Consider the following 18,651-nt stretch of genomic DNA (forward strand, 5'->3'; position numbering starts at 1 on the left):
GCATGCAGAATTTTGAAAGCAAAGAAGTCAAAGCAGTGTCTGTGTACATGGATACACACACACACACACTCTCCTAGGACAGCTGAGCCACTTCACATAATTTCCACTATAATGTTTTAACTTGTGACACTAAGAACATAATGAAAAAAGTAACCGGAGAACACAGACTAGATTGAAGCACAGTTTAGGATCACAGACAAGGGGGAAGTGCTTTTTAATTATGACCATATAGGACTCAGTTTAAGGGAAAGGTTGAACAAAGTTGAATTTGAGAGTTGAGTCTTCACAGAAGCTGGAACTTTAGAGGCAGTCAGGTAGACAGCATGGAACAAACAGGAATCATCTTCACTCCGCAAGAATCAGCAGCAGCAGCTTATTTCTAAACAGAAAGATAGATGTGAACATATTTCAAGTTATAGCTTCATGATTTTCCAACACAGGTTTTAAAAGTTTTGCCTTTGAATTGCAATTATAAGGATGAACATATACCTCGGTGTTAAGTAATTCTTCAATCTTATTCTGGATCTGCCCATACACATCATTAAACAGCTCCTCCTTTGATTTTGTCCCATTCAAATGCACTTGAAGAAAGTAAAATAAGAGAGGTATAATAGAATGTCTCTGTAAGCTTGCCAGATCCTAATTTAAAAAGCATGCAGCTAGAGAGTATCAGGGAAATATACTCCCTCCACCTGTTTCATTCACCTCCTCTCATGCATCTGACCAGTATGTAGTGCACAGGTTTGAAAAGCAATCTCATCAAGTGTTTTCGCCAGTAAAGACTCACCCACATCAACTCCAAGTTCTTCCATTATCTTCCTGTGCTTTACATACATAGGCCAAACATGGCCATCAAACAAGCCAGGTGGATCCGGTACAGTGTAATTCCTGGAACTGCAAATTAAGGCATTGTTACTCAAAAGTAGTCTAATAACAGCTCAGGGAAATGACAGATCCTTCACTGCATTTCTCTATACATTAGCATAAGCCCATTGACTCCAGTTTGGTCTCTGAGCTTACCAAAACTTTGTAATTAGCAAGAGCTGCAAGCACCAAGTTATGCAAATAAATTGAAATTTGATGTGCAAGTCCTAAGTGTTAAAAATGCACAAAGAGTTCCCAAGACAGACTTATCTAAATATTGATGAATCAACTCTTACAAGCTTTAGCAGAACTTTATGTAAAGTTGCCGTCTGCTTATTCCTCTTGAAATGTAATTCAAGTTTTCACTTGTAGTAAGAATAGTGGATGTGTGCAACAATACAGACAAATGTAAAACCTCAGATAATTTGAGACCTGGGAACTGTGTAACTGGAAAACCAGCATGGAGCAAGCCTAGTGAAAGGTGTGTGCAGGAACTGAGCATTACATACACCACACAATAGCTTGGTGGGAAGTTTCAGGTCAGTTTGGTGAAGGAAGCTAGTCTTCTAACTCAGCAGCTACATTTGCCTTTATCTCTTCTCATCTAAAAGCTTCAGAGAAACAAAGTCTTGAATGGAGTAAGATGTTATTGGGCTAGCAAAGATCTCAGACAAACTTACCTTCTTCTCCTTTTACATTCTTCATATGGAATGGAAAGAAAGTACCGATGGTGGAACACATCAATCAGTGGCCTGAAAGAGACACCTGTTTGGTTACACCTTGACTAATTAGTAACAAAACCCAGGAAAGTAAAACTATATCCACTTCCTGTACTTAGAGGACTTCAGACTTGTGACACCTAAACTTGGCAGTAGGCAATGCGTCCTGCTAATTCTTGGTTTAGAACATGTCTTTTTATTCCCTTGGAGTTTTACCCATTACATAAAATAATGTAAAAATCAAAATGTAGGAAGGCACGATTGATTACCTGTAGGTGTAAAGTAGGAAGCCTTCAACAATAAGAATGTGGACCGTTTCATCTCCTCCCTCTTTATCGTCCAGGATCTGGGCATCCAGTGTGTTGTTGATCCCATGAGAACGTTCAAACTTGACTGGGTTTTTAATCCAAGCATTTATGGTACTCATCATAGCTTCCATATCTAATGCACTAATCACTAAGACAAAACAGACAACTATCATTAAGCAGTAACTCAATATCATCAATTGATACAGTCAGTACAAAACAGTGCACATAAAGAATCAAAATACTCTTCTAAGTTTTTGAGTTATGCTTTGATAACATTAACAAAGGCTTACCATCATACTGTTTAAACCCATCTTCAACTTCTATTTCATCTTGGGGCTGAAACAGTAACAAGAAAAAAAAAACCTGCTTGGTCAGGACAGCTACCGAGAAGCTCAATACCCATTTCAAAGCAAGATTCAAGATCCAAACCCTGAAGCTACAAAGGGGAATCTTAACCCTCCACCAGGTTCCTTTGCACGTAGATAAAACCGCCCGCTCCTCTATCTTCCCACGGACACGAGCACAGCGCAAAGCGCCGCACGGACAGTCATGGGGACCCGCTCTAGCGCAGGCTTATCCGTGCGCCGCACGGCCCCGCCGGGCAGCGCAGGAGCCGCGGGCGGGCAGGGCGGCGCAGGGCGGGCAGCGCGCCAGCAGCGCGGGCGGAAGCCCGCGGGGGTCACCCCGCGCCCTCCCGCGGCCTGCAGGGGCCGGCGGGCCCGCTCACCTTGAAGAAGTCATCCTGGTGCACCACGCTGCAGTTGGGCAGGGCCCGCATCAGCCGGCGGGTCAGGGTGGTCTTGCCGCCGTTCGTGACCCTGCGGCGAGAGCGCGGCCGTCGGGAAGCGCCACGTGGGGGCCGCGTCCACCCCCCACCCCGACTGCGGCACCGGGAGGGGCCGGGAGGAAAGACCCGTGCCCGCCCCGCGGCCCGAGCCGCTTTCCCCGCCCGGTCCCGGCTCTCACCCGCCGATGCCGATGATGATGTTCATGGCGCGTCCGGCGGCCGCCCGGCCCGACTCCTACTGCCTGTCTCTGAGGGGCGGGGGGGGACCCGGCGTCTCCGGTACCGGCCGTCTACGTGCCTGAGCCGGGACCCGGGCAGGGGGAAGGAAGGGGCCGGAGAAAGAGGAGAAGGTGGAGAGGGGAGAAGCCAAACGTCAACTGCTGGGCAGCGCCATGGTCGCTCAGAGCAGCAGCAGGGCCGGTCCGCACCGCGCCGCGCGCTCCGCAAAGGGGGGCGGTGCCCCCGCGCGCGCGCCTTCCCCTCGCTCTCCGCCGCGCCCATTGGGCGGCCGTCTCCGCCGCGCAGCCAATAGGAAGCGGCGTGACGCGAACGGCTCGCGGCGATTGGCTGGGACGCGCTCACTCACGCCCGGCCGTGTTATAGCGCGACCGCTAGGTGGCGGTCGACGGCCCTCGCGCCGGGAAGGGGCGGAGGCGGCAAGGTGGGCGAGTGGCGCCCCCTGCTGGCTCTGGCGGCGCGGCGCAGCGCCGCGCACTCCCCTCCCGCGAGGGCGGAGCTGCGGCAGGGTCGGGCGCTCGGGCCTGCCGGCGGCTCCGCTGGGCCCCGCTCCGGACACCGGCCCGGGTCTGCAGTGAGGACAGACGCTGGGGCCGGCACCGGCCGTGGTTCCCCGTGAGGGCACGCGAGGCTCCTGAGGGAGCGCGGGGCGGGAAGGCCGCGAGCGCGGGCGGAGCGCGGGGCGCCCCCTGCCGTTGTCCCGGGCGCAGCGCGGCGGCCCCGCGAGCATCTCTGCGGTCAAGGTCACCTCGGGCCGGGCCGGAGCCTCGGGGCGCCCGAGCAAAACTGGCCGGGAAATCGACACCCAAGGATTCTCTTCTGTAGCCTTCTCCAAACGAGGGCAATTCCTGCTTTTTCCACTTCCCTCATATGCTTTTCCTTGGCCGTCATGTTTGCTCCTCGGCTGTGCCTGGGGAACTCTACCTTTTCTTGTTAAGGCTTTTTTCCCTTCTGTAAAGAAGGGAAATTTATGATCATAGCTTTTGTTTAGTAACATTAAATTTTATCATTTACAAGCCACTTAATCCATTCAACATGTTTACATTATCAGTGGTGGGCGTGTTGCCCAACCATTTGCTTGCTTTTCATGATTTTTTACTGTTTTTTCTGGTAAGACTACAAGCAAACCTTAGTTGATTTCTTTTGCAGTTGTTTTTAATTTACAAGCAGAACACATAATTTGGTCTCTTGGCTTTTCTTCTTATTTGAAGAGGAAGGGACATTAGTTGAAAAATAAATTTATATTCTCAAGATTAAGGTAATGTCGCTCATTTTCACTTTGAAACAGAGGAGCTGCCTTTGTGGTTTGGGGGGGGTTTATGTGTGAGGGGTTTTGTTTTGTTTTGTTTTCAGTTGTTATTGGGGTTTTTTTGGTTGGTTGATTTGGTTTTGAAGAGTTATTTTTTAAATATATATGTCTACTTAGCTTTGGAAAGGACATCCTCATAGACTACACCCCAATTTCTTATGTTAAAAATCCTACACACTTAGATAATTGAAGGGCTCAGGTAAAACCTTATTTTCAGCTTTCTGTGAAGCTCCAGGACGGTAGACCAATATACACATTTATGATACATAATAGCATTATTGTATCGTTTGAGGAATGCATCCCTGTAATCTGTACATACACTGGAAAAATCAGGATGCTACTTGCAAGCAGCTAAACTCACTCTACAGCAGATTTTATCTGTTTGGCCTCAAGGTTCTTTCAAAGTCTTAGTAACTTTGTTTTGTACTCTTCACCTTTTCACCAAGCAAGATGCACTCTCCAAGTTTCATGCTCAAAACCAATACAAGTTGTGCTCTCTTTTGCCACACCTTGTCATTCAAATATGTAAACACCCGACTGCTGGAGGATTCTAACAAGATTTTGATGCCAAATGAGCAAAGGAGGGATAATGAACAAATCAGAAGCATGGTAGATTTTAGAAAGGCATTTAGGCTGAAATACACTGCTCCTTGCATGAACTCGGTATTGACAGAGCTGGAATGACAATGACAAGTGGGCCCAGCAGTAATCCCAGTTTAACGCTGAATTGGGGCAGGGGGATGGCAGCCTGTCACAATATACACTAACTGTACCCTCGTTGTCCTGCACTAACAGCTCGAGGCAAGGGTTTTGCATTATCTGACCTTGAGTCTAAAGGCCAGTTGGGAAGAATAAATACGTTTAATGATGTTATTTATCAACATTTTCATGCGTCTCCCTTCTCTTTGCAAAGATTCAGGGGTTTGGTTCTTTCAGTTTGATTCAGGCCAATATTTTCCGTTGTTATTTTGTAAGTAAAATACAGGAAGACTTTGAATACTTTTTAACACACGGCAGTGGTAGAAGAAATTGATTGTAACACTCAGGGAAGTTTATCTCAACATTCCCAAAGCTCTGGGGCACTTTAAGGTCCCGGGCTGCAGCAGGGCTGTGCATCCTGCCAGCACATCCAGCACCCGTGTCTGCGCGTGCTAGCCATTCCCAGGCCCTTTGTCTCCTCGCCTCGATGATACTGCTGCCATGGTGAAAAACAGAGAGAAAGAACAACAGGATATTGTCCCGTCCTGGTCTGCGTGCCAACTGTGACAAAATGTTGTTTTCTCCCTGGTTCGGGGATCCTTGTTGGATTTTACTTGTCTTGAGTGAGCCCGAAAACATTAAGATGGTTTTAGAATCCTTCTAGCTCGTGTGGAAACCTTGAGTCTCCGGGAGCAAGGTGGTGTCCCATGCCCTGGCACAAACATTCCTGTCCTGGGGGATGATTCTCTGAGTCATGCAGAGGAAAAGAAGCGTTCTGATGTAAAAGACAACAGGAAGGCGTTCAGCACGCTGTGTGCCAGCAGGACACCTGCAGAGCTGCCGCAGGGGTGGAAGTGAGCCACAGGCTGCATGGGGAGTGCTGAGAAAACTGCACGGCTGCACAAATCTGACGCCAAACCAGGGCTCTATTTTTGGTCTCCGCTCTGCGTTTCTGACACCTGTAGGGCCGCGTGAAGTGCACAAGAGATTTGTGCAGCACCTCCCGGAGCGGAGGAGCCGCCGCAGGGCATGGGAGCGCAGCGGAGCGTTCTTGCTTAGCCAACAGGACTAATTATAACCCAGGAATATGAACTGTACATGTGCTGAAGCTGCCAAGACGGGAGCTGGGTGTGTGCCAGCGCTTGAATGAGGACACAGCACCCTGTCAGGACTCTCCGGGAGCAGCAGGCTCACCGAGGTACGCGCGGAGCCCCACGGAGGGAGACGGACACATGGGGGGACGGCAGGAGGACGGTAGGCGTTCAGCTGTTGCTTTGGGATGGGCACGGTGTCGTATCAGTCAGCCTGCTTTCCAAATAGGTGATCTCTGTGCGCTGACACACTTAGGAAAATCTTAGCTTTGATGTGGTCTCATTAACATACAACAAAACCCAAAAATCTGCGACTAATGTGAAGTGCTGGAAAAAGCTTTGACTCCTGCATGTTTTTATGGTTGTGTGTATCCATTCCGGTGGTGATAAAGAGCATTGTGAGGGCATGAGGTGAAAAATTATAATTGAGGCAGATAACGAGTTGTGTTAAAACCACCTCGGACAAACTGGAATTAAAAAAAAGACATTCTGCAGAAATGTACCATATAGACTACTTAAAACAAAGGGGCAGACATAACAAATGCTTTAAAAGATAAATCACAGCAATTTAAGAAATCTGCTTGAAGTGAGATGTGATGAAATGTTAGAAAACCATAAAGGTGAAAGAAATAGATGTGCTAATTACATAATTGTGGGACTACATAAGAAATGCCTATGAAGGAGGAAGCTTATGCTGTTGGTTATGAAATCTTTAGTGGGAGTTCAGAAAGGCTGAATTGATTAAACTATACTCTTAAACTTCTGTTAAGATGTAATCTTTAAAAAAAATAATGAAACTTTCTTTAAATGAGCGTGCTGTGATATTGTTTCAATGATCTGGGGTATTAAAAAGTTGATCAGAGGCTACTCTATAACCTAAGGTTTGCTTTGAAGGAAGACACGTTAAAAAAAAAAAATAAAAAAAGGTCAGTAACTACTAAAAGTTGGGCTGTCTCCTGGCTTCACGGTACTCAAAGTCAGTGAGTTTCCTGCTTGTGTCTCCAATTCAGGATTGCTACGTTCATATTTTTATACACTCTGGGAAGCTCTAGGCTCTGATGAATGGTTTCTCTTGCTGGTATGCAAGGCTCTTCTTTTCTCTTTTAAGGGCTATTTGGACTTGTAGAAGGCCCTTTGCTTTGAACTCTTCTCTAAGTAGAGTAACTGTATCATATGTAAGGCCTCAGTTTGTAAATGTTAACAGGCCAATCTGTTCAAAGCTGGTTTCTTACAAAACAGTAGATAATTCATAAGTATTGGTTAGTTTTGCTTACAACCAGAGCACAGACTGTTAAACAGACTCGATTTAATTCTAGCATTGTTTTTATTACATTTCTATAAAGAGCTTCCAATACTATCTGTGAGTAAATACACAGAGTTCTTAATCCTGATTTCTGACATGAACATAGTAATTTTAAATTGATGCTTCTCTCCTCTACAGGTGTGTTCAAGAATGTAACAGTCTTGGTTTAGTCTTAGGAACTGCCTATTCCTCAATAACTGTTACAAAACTTTGATGTATTCTAATATAAATTTAAATATTAATCTCTTTGCAGGTATACTTATCAGATGCATTCTGTGATCTCTACCAGTGAATCCGCACAAGCAATTCCTTTCTAAACTCACTCTAGGAACTGCATCTTGGTCCTTGTACTGCTTGAACTTCCAGAGAATTACACTTAACAAGACCTTATTACCTACTGAGAAATATAATGACTGAGTTCCTGGTTTGTTTTAATTGGTGCAATGGTGAACAGCCCCCACCGGTAGGTCGATGCACAACTGCCACCCTTACTGAATTTGAAATTTTGTCTTCCAGTTACTAGGGAAACACTTTCATTATCTTGTTGTTTTGATTAGTTTGGGTGAAGTAATGCAAAAGCTAAAACCAGTCCTGTTAAGCTATGTTTGAACTGTGTGTTCTTTGTTAGAAACTTAGACAGTATGACTGCAGTTCTCAGGCCCTGACTTTCCAACAGTAAGGAAAGCTTTTGCTAGAATTCAATTAGCAGTAATTAAAGTGACTTTCATTGTGTCTTACTGCGAACAGTCTGCAACTTCAGCCTGCTTGCCATTAGATGTCATTAGGGGTCAGTCCTGGCTATCTATTTTTATCTTGGCTACTTGATTCTGGCTGAAAGGTGAGGATGTTTTCTGGGTAGAGACCTAACATATGTTTTTTTTCTCATAGAAGAGGCGTCGGAGACTGGATCGGAATATGATAGGAGAGCCAATGAACTTTGTACACACCGCACACGTCGGGGCCAGGGACATGAGTAGTGACTATTCCTCAGTAAGTGTGCACCTCTGGGAAAAGCACAGGTCTCCCCTCAGTGATGTGTAGAGCAGGTAGCTAATAAAATACTGGGTAATTGTGGGAGAGAGAAAAATCTTGAGGGTTGTTTTTTTTTTTAATCAATATAGTAGCATCAGAACAGAACTGTCTTTTGGTTTGTAAACATGAGATACTGTGCGAGATACACTGAGCAGGAAGTGCTCATTTCCTCACACTTTACACATCATGAGAACCTTTTGGATACCGATTCTGTGGATGCACTTCATACTAGAACCAAATCACCTTGAAGTCAAAGATGTGCCAGGGTGAGGGATGTAAGAGTAAGTGGATTTTTTATAGTAAAATGCATCTCAAACACTGACTTTAAATAGTATTTAATAGTCCTGGATTTAGTTATTATTTCTCCCTACTACAGCTGAGACTCAGCACAGGAAACATACACTCCACCTGCCCTTTCAAATTGATGCCTTTAATAATTGCTCTTGTAACCAGAATTTATAAGATGTGTGTTCTAATAAGCTTTTTTTCCTAGGCTGTGTCAATTCAGGATCACATGAAGTCTAAAGGTGGCTACACAAATGGCACTTCTGCAACTGTTGAAATATAGGAAACAGAGAGAAGGCTGAAATGTGCTCTGTCTTAGGAGGACCCCCTGGACTGTGCTTTCATATTCTCTAAAACCTTGTTATCATGGAGTAGGGAGAGGGCCTGAATTAAAAATAGGTCAGTACAAGCTTTGGTGTTCTTTGCACAATATCTTCTGAAGGAGTTATTGTAAATTAACCTTAAAATGGTCTGTCATGGTAGTGTTGTAGTAGCAACTGTAATTTGTCACTGTGGATGACTTCCTAGCTCTGTCCCAAAAGCCTCTCAAAGCTGTCATATAAGATGGGATTGAAGTCACTATAAATTGTCTGGGATTTTGGCATCTGTCTTTTTTTCCTCCCAGGAAATGCAGAGGAGATTTAATTGGAAGGTATCGCATGATTTCACTTTTTACATGGGCTAAACTAAGCTGCTAAGTACGACCTTGTACCTGTCAGATAACTTTGGACCTGTTTTTCAGATGCTTTACAACCTAATGCATAAATCTTTGGTATTTTTTAATGCCTTTTGATAGTGAAAGAACTCCAATGTAGGACAGTTAGCTGAGCCTGCAAAACACAGTGAAACTTCTGCCTTGCCAAGATAACACTTTCGTATCTAAAAATGGAGCTTTTGCCAACATTCTGACTCTCAAATGAGACTTAGAACAAGAGATGTGTTCCTCAGTGACTGGGCTGCCTCCCATCCATGCACACACACTGCTGTGACTGGCAGCTATTACTGCAACACAGCTAATTGTACCTACCAGTTAACTTCCAGTGGTGCTACAATATGCTCACAACTGTGTGTTAGTTTTGCATGACTACTGTTGGATTTTAAACTAAACATATTTAAGATCTCTCTCTTTGTTACCTGTCTGTAACAGTAACCACACAGGACTTCAAGGGATATCTTGCTTGTCTTTCTGGCTCCTTAATTTCAAGACTGTCACTTTTACAAGAAATTCATCTTTTCTTGCATGTGGTGTAAGTGATATGGCCATGTGAAGGACACACATTTAAAGAATATTGTGAAAAGATGCAGGAGGGTATTAAATGGAAACAGCATTTTGCAGAGTTCCAGCACTTCATAAATATTTAAATAAATATCCATAAATATTTAGACATACTCAAACTACAGTTTATTACTTAGTTCTTATTCATCTTTCTGTTAAGTGACATGACAAAACTGCTGAAGCAGAACTAGGTTATTCTCATACCCAATCACTGACAATTGTTCCCCAGCTCAAAATTGTGTATGACTACCACAGTAGAAACAGGAAATCTGCTTGCTCTCATGGGACTAACTAATCACAAGTGTTTAAATTGCTGCCATATCAGCACAAGTTATGCTGGAAGTCAGCAAACTGTCCTTGCTCTAGGCAGATCAGTTATGAACTTTTTTCCATTAAAAAAAAAATTGTAGCTGGCAAATCTTTTAACTTGTATGATTCTGTTTGTAGTTGTGATACTTAAATCTAGGCTGCTGGCTTTGCTGAATTGTTAGGCTGCCTTTTCTGAGTATATGAGGGAACTTAAAATACGAATGGTAGCTCTCTGTTTCTGTATATGTTCAAAAAACACCAGCTTCTACCCTCCCCCATATTTTATCTTTTAGGTCCAAAAAGGAAGAGGGAGTATTGCTTTCTGTAATGGTCAACAGCTGATCATAACAGTCTGTAACTGTTATAAGAAATCTTATATAAGAGAAATCTTATATCCATGTCTTGCTATATCCTTACTCTTGAGTTAGAATGCACACCAAATTTTAATATATTTTAAAATTGGTGTAATTAACTGTTAATTTAGTTTTGCAAGTCTTACATTTCTGTCTTCTAACTTGAGATATACTCTAACAGCCTAGTTAAGATACAGAGTTTAAAGAAGCTAAACCCTGTACAGTGTTGAGGAAAAAGTGGCCAAGTTGTTTGAAAGAAGACATTTTAATTCATCTGCTATTATACAGAGTGAATGCATTCAGTCATCTACACCTGCCCAGAAAAAATGGTGATAGTCAGTTGTCATGAAGAAAATGGGCTGTGTTTTGTTAACTGTAAGAAAACACATTGAACAAAAGGAAAGGTTTCTTGAAGACTCATTCAGTAGATTTAAAAGCAGTGGTGTAACTAGAAAAAAAGGAGTTGGTGAATATTTCAGTTCTTCTCTCTAAAAATAAATGAACAGAAAATTTGTTATTAAACACTTATTTAGAGAAAAATCCTAGTTTTGATCATGTAAACCAAGTATCACTATCTGGTGTGAAACTAACTAACTTTCATCAGAGTACAGGGTATTATATAGGACCATAATTAAGTGGAACATCATTAAAAAGAAAAGTTTTTCTATTATATTAAAAGTGTCATTACTTTTAAAAATCTAACAAACATAAACACATGTCTTATGGCTTAGGTGTTTTTTGTTCTATATTTAGAAACCTTATGTACCTGTAGTCTGTCATGTAACTCAGTATGAGCCTATCTTAGTTACAATAAATATGTTGAACTGGGCACTTGCACTCTTTTCATATTGTGGAAAATCTTGATATTTTCTCTGCACTGAAAACCAGTTGGTTAAGTGGATGGATCAGCATGGCTTCAACTTTTACGGCACAGAATGAAATTTCTCCACTAGAGAGCACAGTTTTACATCAAGTCTCGGTTCTATGTAAGTTCTTACTACATTGTGTGGTTTGGTGGGTTTTTTTTTTTAACTTGACTGAAATAAAATACAGAAGTAATACCAATTGATCAAACCTTTTTATCTACATTGTAGGCTGTGAAGACCTTACATCAAGACAATCAAGAAACATCAAGCTCTGACTTGATGCCATTTAATGGTTTCTTTTTTTAATCTTAAGTAACATAACTTGCAAGCAGAGCAGGACCAATTATTTTTTATGTAGTCTGGCAGAGTCTTAGCACTGTTTGCTTCCTTGGGAAAAATATCTGGGATGGGAAGGTATTTTCAGTTCTGGCTATCTTCTCCCTTGATATTCCTGCTAGGCTTTGCTGACTGTCCCATAATACTGCATACACCTGTGGTTGGTACATAGAAAAGGTATTTGTCTTTTTCACAAACTAATATGTCTTCTTATCTCCTGCAGAGCAGCTTTATACCAATTACAGGGTGTCAATGCTATGTCCCAAGTTAGCCTGTCATTTGATAACTTGTAACCCACACATGTGGTGCTCTTCCTTTGTATACTCTTGCCACGTTGGACTACCAGGTGCTGTTGTAGCTTCCACTCTGTATAGACAAAAAACATTAAGAGATAATAAGTACCCTTAATCTTAGTATTCCAGCAAGAATAAGCACAATTCAACAGTGTTAAATTCCATGTTCATGAAATTCATTATATGTTACTAAGTACAGTATCACTGGAAAAAGAAACTCCAATCTGTCAGTGAAAGATGATTAAATGGCTGCTTCTGACCATGTCTGGATTTACTTTGCTGCCAGCACTGTGACACTGCCCTGAAAAGCCAGCAGTTGAAGATAAGAACAATCTTGTCTGCCTTTCATAATTGCTGTGGAACTACAAGAAGAAAACAGTGATGTTTTTCAGTGGTGCTAAGATGTTCTCTGGTGAGTGAGTTCCTGTAAGGCTTCCAGATACTTTGTGGTTAATGCTTGAAATTCAAAATTTTAACTGCTTACCTATGAAGGTGAAGTCCTGAGTGCCTAAAGAGATGCTGTAAGTGGTTGGTGCCTGGACTTCTGCAGATAAACTGTCCTTCCTTCATACACAGTGTTTTGTCTGACACAGAAGACCCAAGGCACTCACACCAGCAATTTTCCTGCTAATATTCATGTGGTTACAGTATATATGTAAAAGGTTTCTCATCCTGTACAGAATAGGTTCTCTCTAAGAACTGGCCTTTTGGACAGTTGTTTCCTCAACAGAGCCTTAAGGTGTGGAGTTAAACTTTTCTTCACACACAGCTCTGAGACAGTTTTGTACTTTGCTATGTGAAAGCATCAAGTCCCCTTGTTATGGCTTAGCTCTTCCTACTGTAGAAGTGTTGAAGAGCTAACAGGCTGATCAGGAACTACAGAAAAAACGAGGTATGGAAGTGAAGGAGATTTAGCCACGGAGAGGCAATGTGGTGCACATTAATGAGGAAGGAGCAGGGAGCAGAAAATGCTCACGTTGATGTTTCTTATCTGCAATGCACAAGACAGCTTTGATATCAGTTGGAAAATACCCATAATATGTGCGTAATTGGTATATGGAGGAAATTAGGCACTTAAATGCATGACTAACCTGGGACTTTGAGACACGGATTGCCAATATAACTTTAATGAATGGTAGTATCCTCTTCCTGCAGTGCCACACAAAGCTGTTTTCAGAAAGTACAGAGCCACCCACAAAGGTAGCTCTGGTTTCAGCAGTTGCAGACTGATGTCACGTTTTTATTTGAAAGACAAGAGGGCTTTTTCTTTTGGTGTTTTTGGTTTTTTGGTTTGTTTTTTTTTTTTTCTGCTCTATGTGAGCTTGCAGATGTTCTAAATGCCAAGGCTTGCTGCACCTACTGGAATACAAACCAAATAAAAACTAGCATTAATACAATATAGCAGTAGTAAAAGGGTATCTGCCTTTGGTCCACTGCACAGCCAAAACTTCAGGGAAACTAACCAGATCCAGCTGAAATTCAGATTTCAGGTATTGGGAGGATATGGGCGGGTTGGAGTGAAAGATCATGAAGAATTCCTTGTGCCTGAGGAAGTTTGGGTGACAGTTGGTTGGACACTGCAAACTGAGAGGCCAGAAGGTCACCATGGCTATACCAGATTTCCATTAATACTTTTACTCCTGCTGTTATGTAGAGAATGGAAAGATGAAACAAAATAGTGAAAGCACTTTGAGTAGACAAGGATGTTACTTGTATGTGCTCTTTTGCCAAAAAGCTCCCAGCTTGAGGTGCTTGATACTGAACTACAGCTCCTGTCTTAACCTGAGAACTTGGAGATGGACAAGCCCATGACTAAACCTGTGTCCTTCCAGGGAGAATGAGGTGCACAGGGCCCCCAATAGCATGGTCTGTTTTGGCCTCTGCACTGCCTAAACCCAGCTTATCAAGCCTTGCAGCATGGCTACTGAACACCTTGTGGTTGTCACTTGTTCCATACATCCTGTTTATGTGCATCCCATTAGCATGACCAATATCCTAAAATGATACCCAAAGCCCTAGTTTAAATGGAAGGGAGTTCTCTTAACCTAGTTTTAATGTAAGAGAGTAGTAATGGCTGGACAAGAACAACAGCTTTGAGGTGTCTGTTGAGGCCTCTACAATGAATTATTCATGAAATCAAGGCCACAAAACTGTACTGAAACTACTTTATTCAGTAAAGCTTTTTTTTCTTTTTTTTTTTTTTGTTATTAAAGCAATGTAAATGGGAAGAATATTCTAACAAATTTTAAGTTTCCTATGATATTTGCATATGAATCCAAACCAAACAAAAGCAAGGTTATTATTACTAAGGGCCTATCCTAATTCAGAGGCAAAAAAAGAGTTGAATTATGTCTTTTACTGTTTTAATATATATATGTTTTAATATATATGTATATATTTAGACCTTCATTTAAGTAATGTGTAAGGAAATAAGCCATTCTTTTAAACTGAAATTTGTATGATTGCTCTGACTTACTGAAAATTTAAAAAATGGACATAAAATTTGCATTTAAATCACTGGGAGGGAATTTAATGTGCTTTTAAAGCCGACATTGGCCTGTACAAGTGGATGACTAATTAATTTCATATTTCTTCATCAAAGAGCTAGAAAAAGAGGTTACAGGATTTCTTTTATTTTATATATAATAGTGCATTTACATGCATCTGATCTTGCTGGTGCTTAAGAAATAGGTGTACATTTTACATAACTTACCTGAGTCTAAAGGTGAATGAAGACTGCCCTAATAACCAGTAATTAGTGACCTGTGTGTCATTAAGGATTCATAGATCTGACAAAACAATGGCATTCATTCTAATCAGAAATTTGTTTTTTAAAAAATTATCTAATATATACAAATTTGAAAGTCTGAACTCAACATGAGCTGAAGTTGCAGATTAATGGTGAAAGAAATACCCTTTTAAATGCAGTTACCCACATTTATCCTTGCAGTCCCTACCACCAGGGAATATTAAAACCTGACTCAATGCCTTTGAAGGTGTGACACAAGCTGAAATTCAAAAGTAAGGTTTACAGTGCTTCATTAATGCATGCAAATGGGGCCTTGCTGCATAATGGTGTATGAGTAAGGCTTTCACTAGTTTCTTTCAACTAGTTTAAACATTACCTTGAAAATGCATTTAAATTAGTTATTCTCTCTGCTGCATAATATTCAGTGAACTAGGGTATCTCTTCCTTGCAGAAATTAATACTTACTGGTGTTCAGATAAGGCTGTTGGTACATGGGGAAAAGCTGCTAAACATGTGCTTGTATTAATAAATAATTCTTAAATGCTGTCCTTTGTATGTTTTGGATCAGTTTCTGGCCAGGAGATAGAGGTCCCACCGGGCTGCTGCACATGTCCCTATCGCCACCATGTGTGCCTGTCTCACAGAGACGGCAGATTTCAGCAATAATATTTCCTGTACCCATTTAATCAACTGGTTTCACTGGGCTATTTTGCAGCTTTGTTCCAGACTCCAGCCAAAAAGCTGTGAAAATATGAGGCACTGAAAGAATTTATAGGACAAAGTAAAATATTTTTTGGTTAAGCTATTTCCTTTTCCTCATCACCTGCTTTATTCTGTCCTTTTATTCTACTGCCTACTAAATTTCTTAGAAATATGTGCAACATTTGGGTCAATGTTCTTTCTTAGTTCTTAGAAATTAATATATGTTAAAAATTCCTTCATCCCTTTGAAGCTTGTGTATTGATCAATGAACCCCAAATCCCCTGTGTCCTGATTCTTATGTGACATAACTGTTTGATAAGCAGAGTCCAGTTGCTTTTGCAATCTTAGTCCTCTAAAAATTATGCAATGTTTCTCTAAAATACTTAATGCTCATAGCCACCCTTCTACATCTGCCTACCTAGGAAGCAACTATCTTCTGTTTATGGCATTTTATGCACAATTAACAGAATTAGACAATAATTCAAAGTTAAGCTATTAGAAGAACAAGTTTAATTGCATAAGGAAATACAGCGAAAGGAATTGAAAAAAGCACTTTGGTTGGAATAAGTTTCCTGAAAAGCCAAGAGGCTGGTCATTATGAAAAAAACATAAATTTGCACTTAATGCAACATCAGAATTAGGAGAACAGCCCTGGAATTGATGGTATTTTGGATATCTTTCCTTGTAAGTGAAATTATTAGTGTTTAGAAGTGTGTGTAAGTGGTGGAAAACTGCAGAGGGAAGGAAAGGAAGAAGAAATGTTCTTCCCATGAAGAAGATTTCAATACAGGCATAGTATTGTTCAAGCAGTTTATTTTCTGTGCTAACTGTTATTTGGATTCAGTTTCCACTTTCTAACTAATATCCTCAATGCCTACATTAAGCATCTCCATTCCTTAACACTTTTAAAAATGCCTGAGTTGACTTACAAACTTTATTCTGTGCTGATGTTTCGGTTGGGAAAGTGATTTTTCTGAGAGTGGTGTTGCTCTTCTCTCTAATGGGAAGAACTATGGTGATATAGAAAGGGTATAATTCTTGGTACAGATCTTTAGTATCTTACACTGGTTATGCATAGGGTTATACTGTTCATTGCAAATCAGGAACTTGATATTTAAAACTGGAAAAAAAAGAGAGAAGGATCCTTTAGGTTTTGAAGTCATTCTCCTTTTGAAGATATTCTTCTGAATATCTTTATAGCTTAGATTTCTTCTGCCTGGCATTGGAAATCACATATATGAACAAAATCTAGTTTTCTCTGTGTCAAAATTTGAGCATAGATCATGTTTTTAGTTTTGGTTACATATTAAAGCTAACAGTAAAGACTGTGGACGACTGAAGTTGCCAATAAAGACTACCTAAGAAGTTTTCACTGATATCCTAACCGCTCCTGAAATATCCTAAGGTGATTTGCTAACACCACCCCCACAGCTTTTCAGGGCATTTCTAACTCCCATAGTCCCGCTGGACTGCAGAATACATGTTTAGTGTAAAAATGTTTTCACAATATCTTTAAACAACTATCAAGGCAAGAGACATCAAACCAAGGATACACTTTTGAGAGAGCAATTTCCTTTTATTCAGAGGAAATTGTATTCCTTTCTTCTTGGCCCATTTCTATTTCCAGCTGCAGACAGAATAAGAACTGCTGTGTTTTCCTGGGGAACACAAGGAGAAGGATTAGTATGTGGCAGGACAGGACATGCCCCCATGGAATCTAATCCTGGGAGCAGCTACGCACTTGAAATTCAGATTAAACACTTCTTCCATGCCCAAAATACAGTGTAATGTACATATCCATAGCTCATTATAGATCACAGAATTGGCAGATTTATTAAAGTAAATCAGTGTTCATTTGTCACCCAGATCTTGTTAGACTCAGAAGAAGAGATGGTACTTGGCGTAAAGTGTTGTGGTTACTCTGACAACAGGCCCAGAATAGAAACACACAGATGGACAACGTACTAGCCTGGTTTTTTTTAAATACCAGTTCTGCATAGAATATGAATTATTAGCTGTGTCATAGTGTGCCATTATCAGTTTAACTGTTTAAGAACATGAAATTGTTAGACACACTTTTGCAGGTCAGCAATCCTACAAGATGCATAAGCCTGTTCTGTTGCTGATACAATGATGGATTGCAGATAGTGACTGAGCAAAATAAAAAGCCTGTTACCATCAAAATATGGGTATTGATCAAAATACAGAATAGAACAGCAACACAACAGCTTCTTGACAATTTGCCATAATGCAGGGGGGAAATGTTCTCTGTAGATGTTCTGTATGCCTTTGTCCTTAAATGCACAGAGAGGGAAAAGCCATGCGTGCAGGAATCTCCTTCCTCAGGAGTAATAACTAATAAACAGTTTGTGAGCAACTCAAACTGAGTTACCCACTTAAGGTTTTGATTTACTGATGCTGAAGTGGAGCTCAACTCTCATCCTCTTGCGTCTCCCTTTCCCTCGCGCTTCTGCCATCTCAGTCATGGCCACATTCCCTTCTTTCTACAACAATCTTTCCTAACTTCACCCCTTCCTCTTCTCTGTGCACGCTGGCTCTTCGGCAGGCCTCGCGGAACCAGTGCTGGAAAACCTCCTGCGGAAAAAGGGACGTTGCACAACTTCCTTTGCTGGTAAATCACGGAGCTGTTTCAGCCCGTCTCCTTCCTGAAAATCCTTGCTAGTTCTTACATCTGATGCATCACAGCCCTTTTAATACTTCTGAAACCTGGAAGACATCTCTGAAATGTGCTTGTTGGTTTGTTTTCGTTGGTTGGTGTTTTTTTTTTCAAAGAGCAAACAACGCAACTTCCTCAATCTTGTGTTATAGGTCACAGTTTACTGTTTCTTGTACTTGTTGCTCTCACGAACGACATCCTGCCATCCTCACCACACCTCTCTCCCACGGCTCTGCGAGAGCTGGACCGAGGCGAAACACTCGGATTGCATTGTGTCGGGAGCCGTGAGGCAAACGCAGCCGTTTCCTCTTACTTGTAAGGGCTCCGAGGAGTTCTAGCGAGCCCGTCAGCACCTAAAACATTGGGAGCTGCTGGGCGGGTGCCCCGACACGCTGACAGCCACGGACCCGCCGCGAACCGCAGCGAAAGAACGCCCGCCCACGGAGGCACAAAGAC

The 18,651-nt window shown here is 41.7% G+C and overlaps 2 protein-coding genes across 3 annotated transcripts; one reads left to right on the forward strand and one right to left on the reverse strand.

The window, feature by feature from the left end:
• Positions 1-183: 183 nt before the first annotated feature.
• LOC136296664 (nicotinamide riboside kinase 2-like) lies at positions 184-3,123 on the reverse strand. The gene is made up of 8 exons (XM_066195958.1): positions 2,858-3,123; positions 2,619-2,709; positions 2,182-2,227; positions 1,853-2,039; positions 1,545-1,616; positions 788-894; positions 490-581; positions 184-379 (listed from the first exon to the last, which is right to left on the reverse strand). The coding sequence occupies exons 1-8, from the start codon at positions 2,881-2,883 to the stop codon at positions 374-376; spliced, it is 627 nt and encodes a 208-aa protein (XP_066052055.1). The 5' UTR covers positions 2,884-3,123; the 3' UTR covers positions 184-373.
• A 2,376-nt stretch (positions 3,124-5,499) lies between these two features.
• On the forward strand, positions 5,500-11,637 carry LOC136296711 (CDC42 small effector protein 2-B-like). 2 transcript variants are annotated; one of them, XM_066196055.1, is made up of 4 exons: positions 5,500-6,177; positions 7,571-7,780; positions 8,206-8,307; positions 8,843-11,637. In XM_066196055.1, exons 2-4 carry the CDS (start codon positions 7,727-7,729, stop codon positions 8,915-8,917), a joined length of 231 nt encoding a protein of 76 aa, XP_066052152.1. In that variant the 5' UTR covers positions 5,500-6,177; positions 7,571-7,726; the 3' UTR covers positions 8,918-11,637. The 2 variants fall into 2 exon arrangements, with proteins under 2 accessions (XP_066052152.1, XP_066052153.1); XM_066196056.1 differs by having other exon boundaries at positions 5,500-6,121.
• The last annotated feature ends 7,014 nt before the right edge of the window (positions 11,638-18,651 follow it).

This window comes from Chamaea fasciata, unplaced genomic scaffold, assembly GCF_029207755.1.
Source record: "Chamaea fasciata isolate MVZ Bird 193981 ecotype frontalis unplaced genomic scaffold, bChaFas1.0.hap1 SCAF_14, whole genome shotgun sequence".
NCBI lineage: Eukaryota > Metazoa > Chordata > Aves > Passeriformes > Sylviidae > Chamaea > Chamaea fasciata.

Coding starts and splice junctions, on each gene's coding strand:
- LOC136296664 (XM_066195958.1), bottom strand. CDS start 2,883: ATGAACATCATCATCGGCATCGGCGG. Junction 895..1,544: donor GAATGTAAAAGGAGAAGAAG/GTAAGTTTGTCT, acceptor CTTAATTTGCAG/TTCCAGGAATTACACTGTAC. Junction 582..787: donor AGAACTTGGAGTTGATGTGG/GTGAGTCTTTAC, acceptor ACTTTCTTCAAG/TGCATTTGAATGGGACAAAA.
- LOC136296711 (XM_066196055.1), top strand. CDS start 7,727: ATGACTGAGTTCCTGGTTTGTTTTAATTGGTGCAATGGTGAACAGCCC. Junction 7,781..8,205: donor ATGGTGAACAGCCCCCACCG/GTAGGTCGATGC, acceptor TTTTTCTCATAG/AAGAGGCGTCGGAGACTGGA. Junction 8,308..8,842: donor TGAGTAGTGACTATTCCTCA/GTAAGTGTGCAC, acceptor TTTTTTTCCTAG/GCTGTGTCAATTCAGGATCA.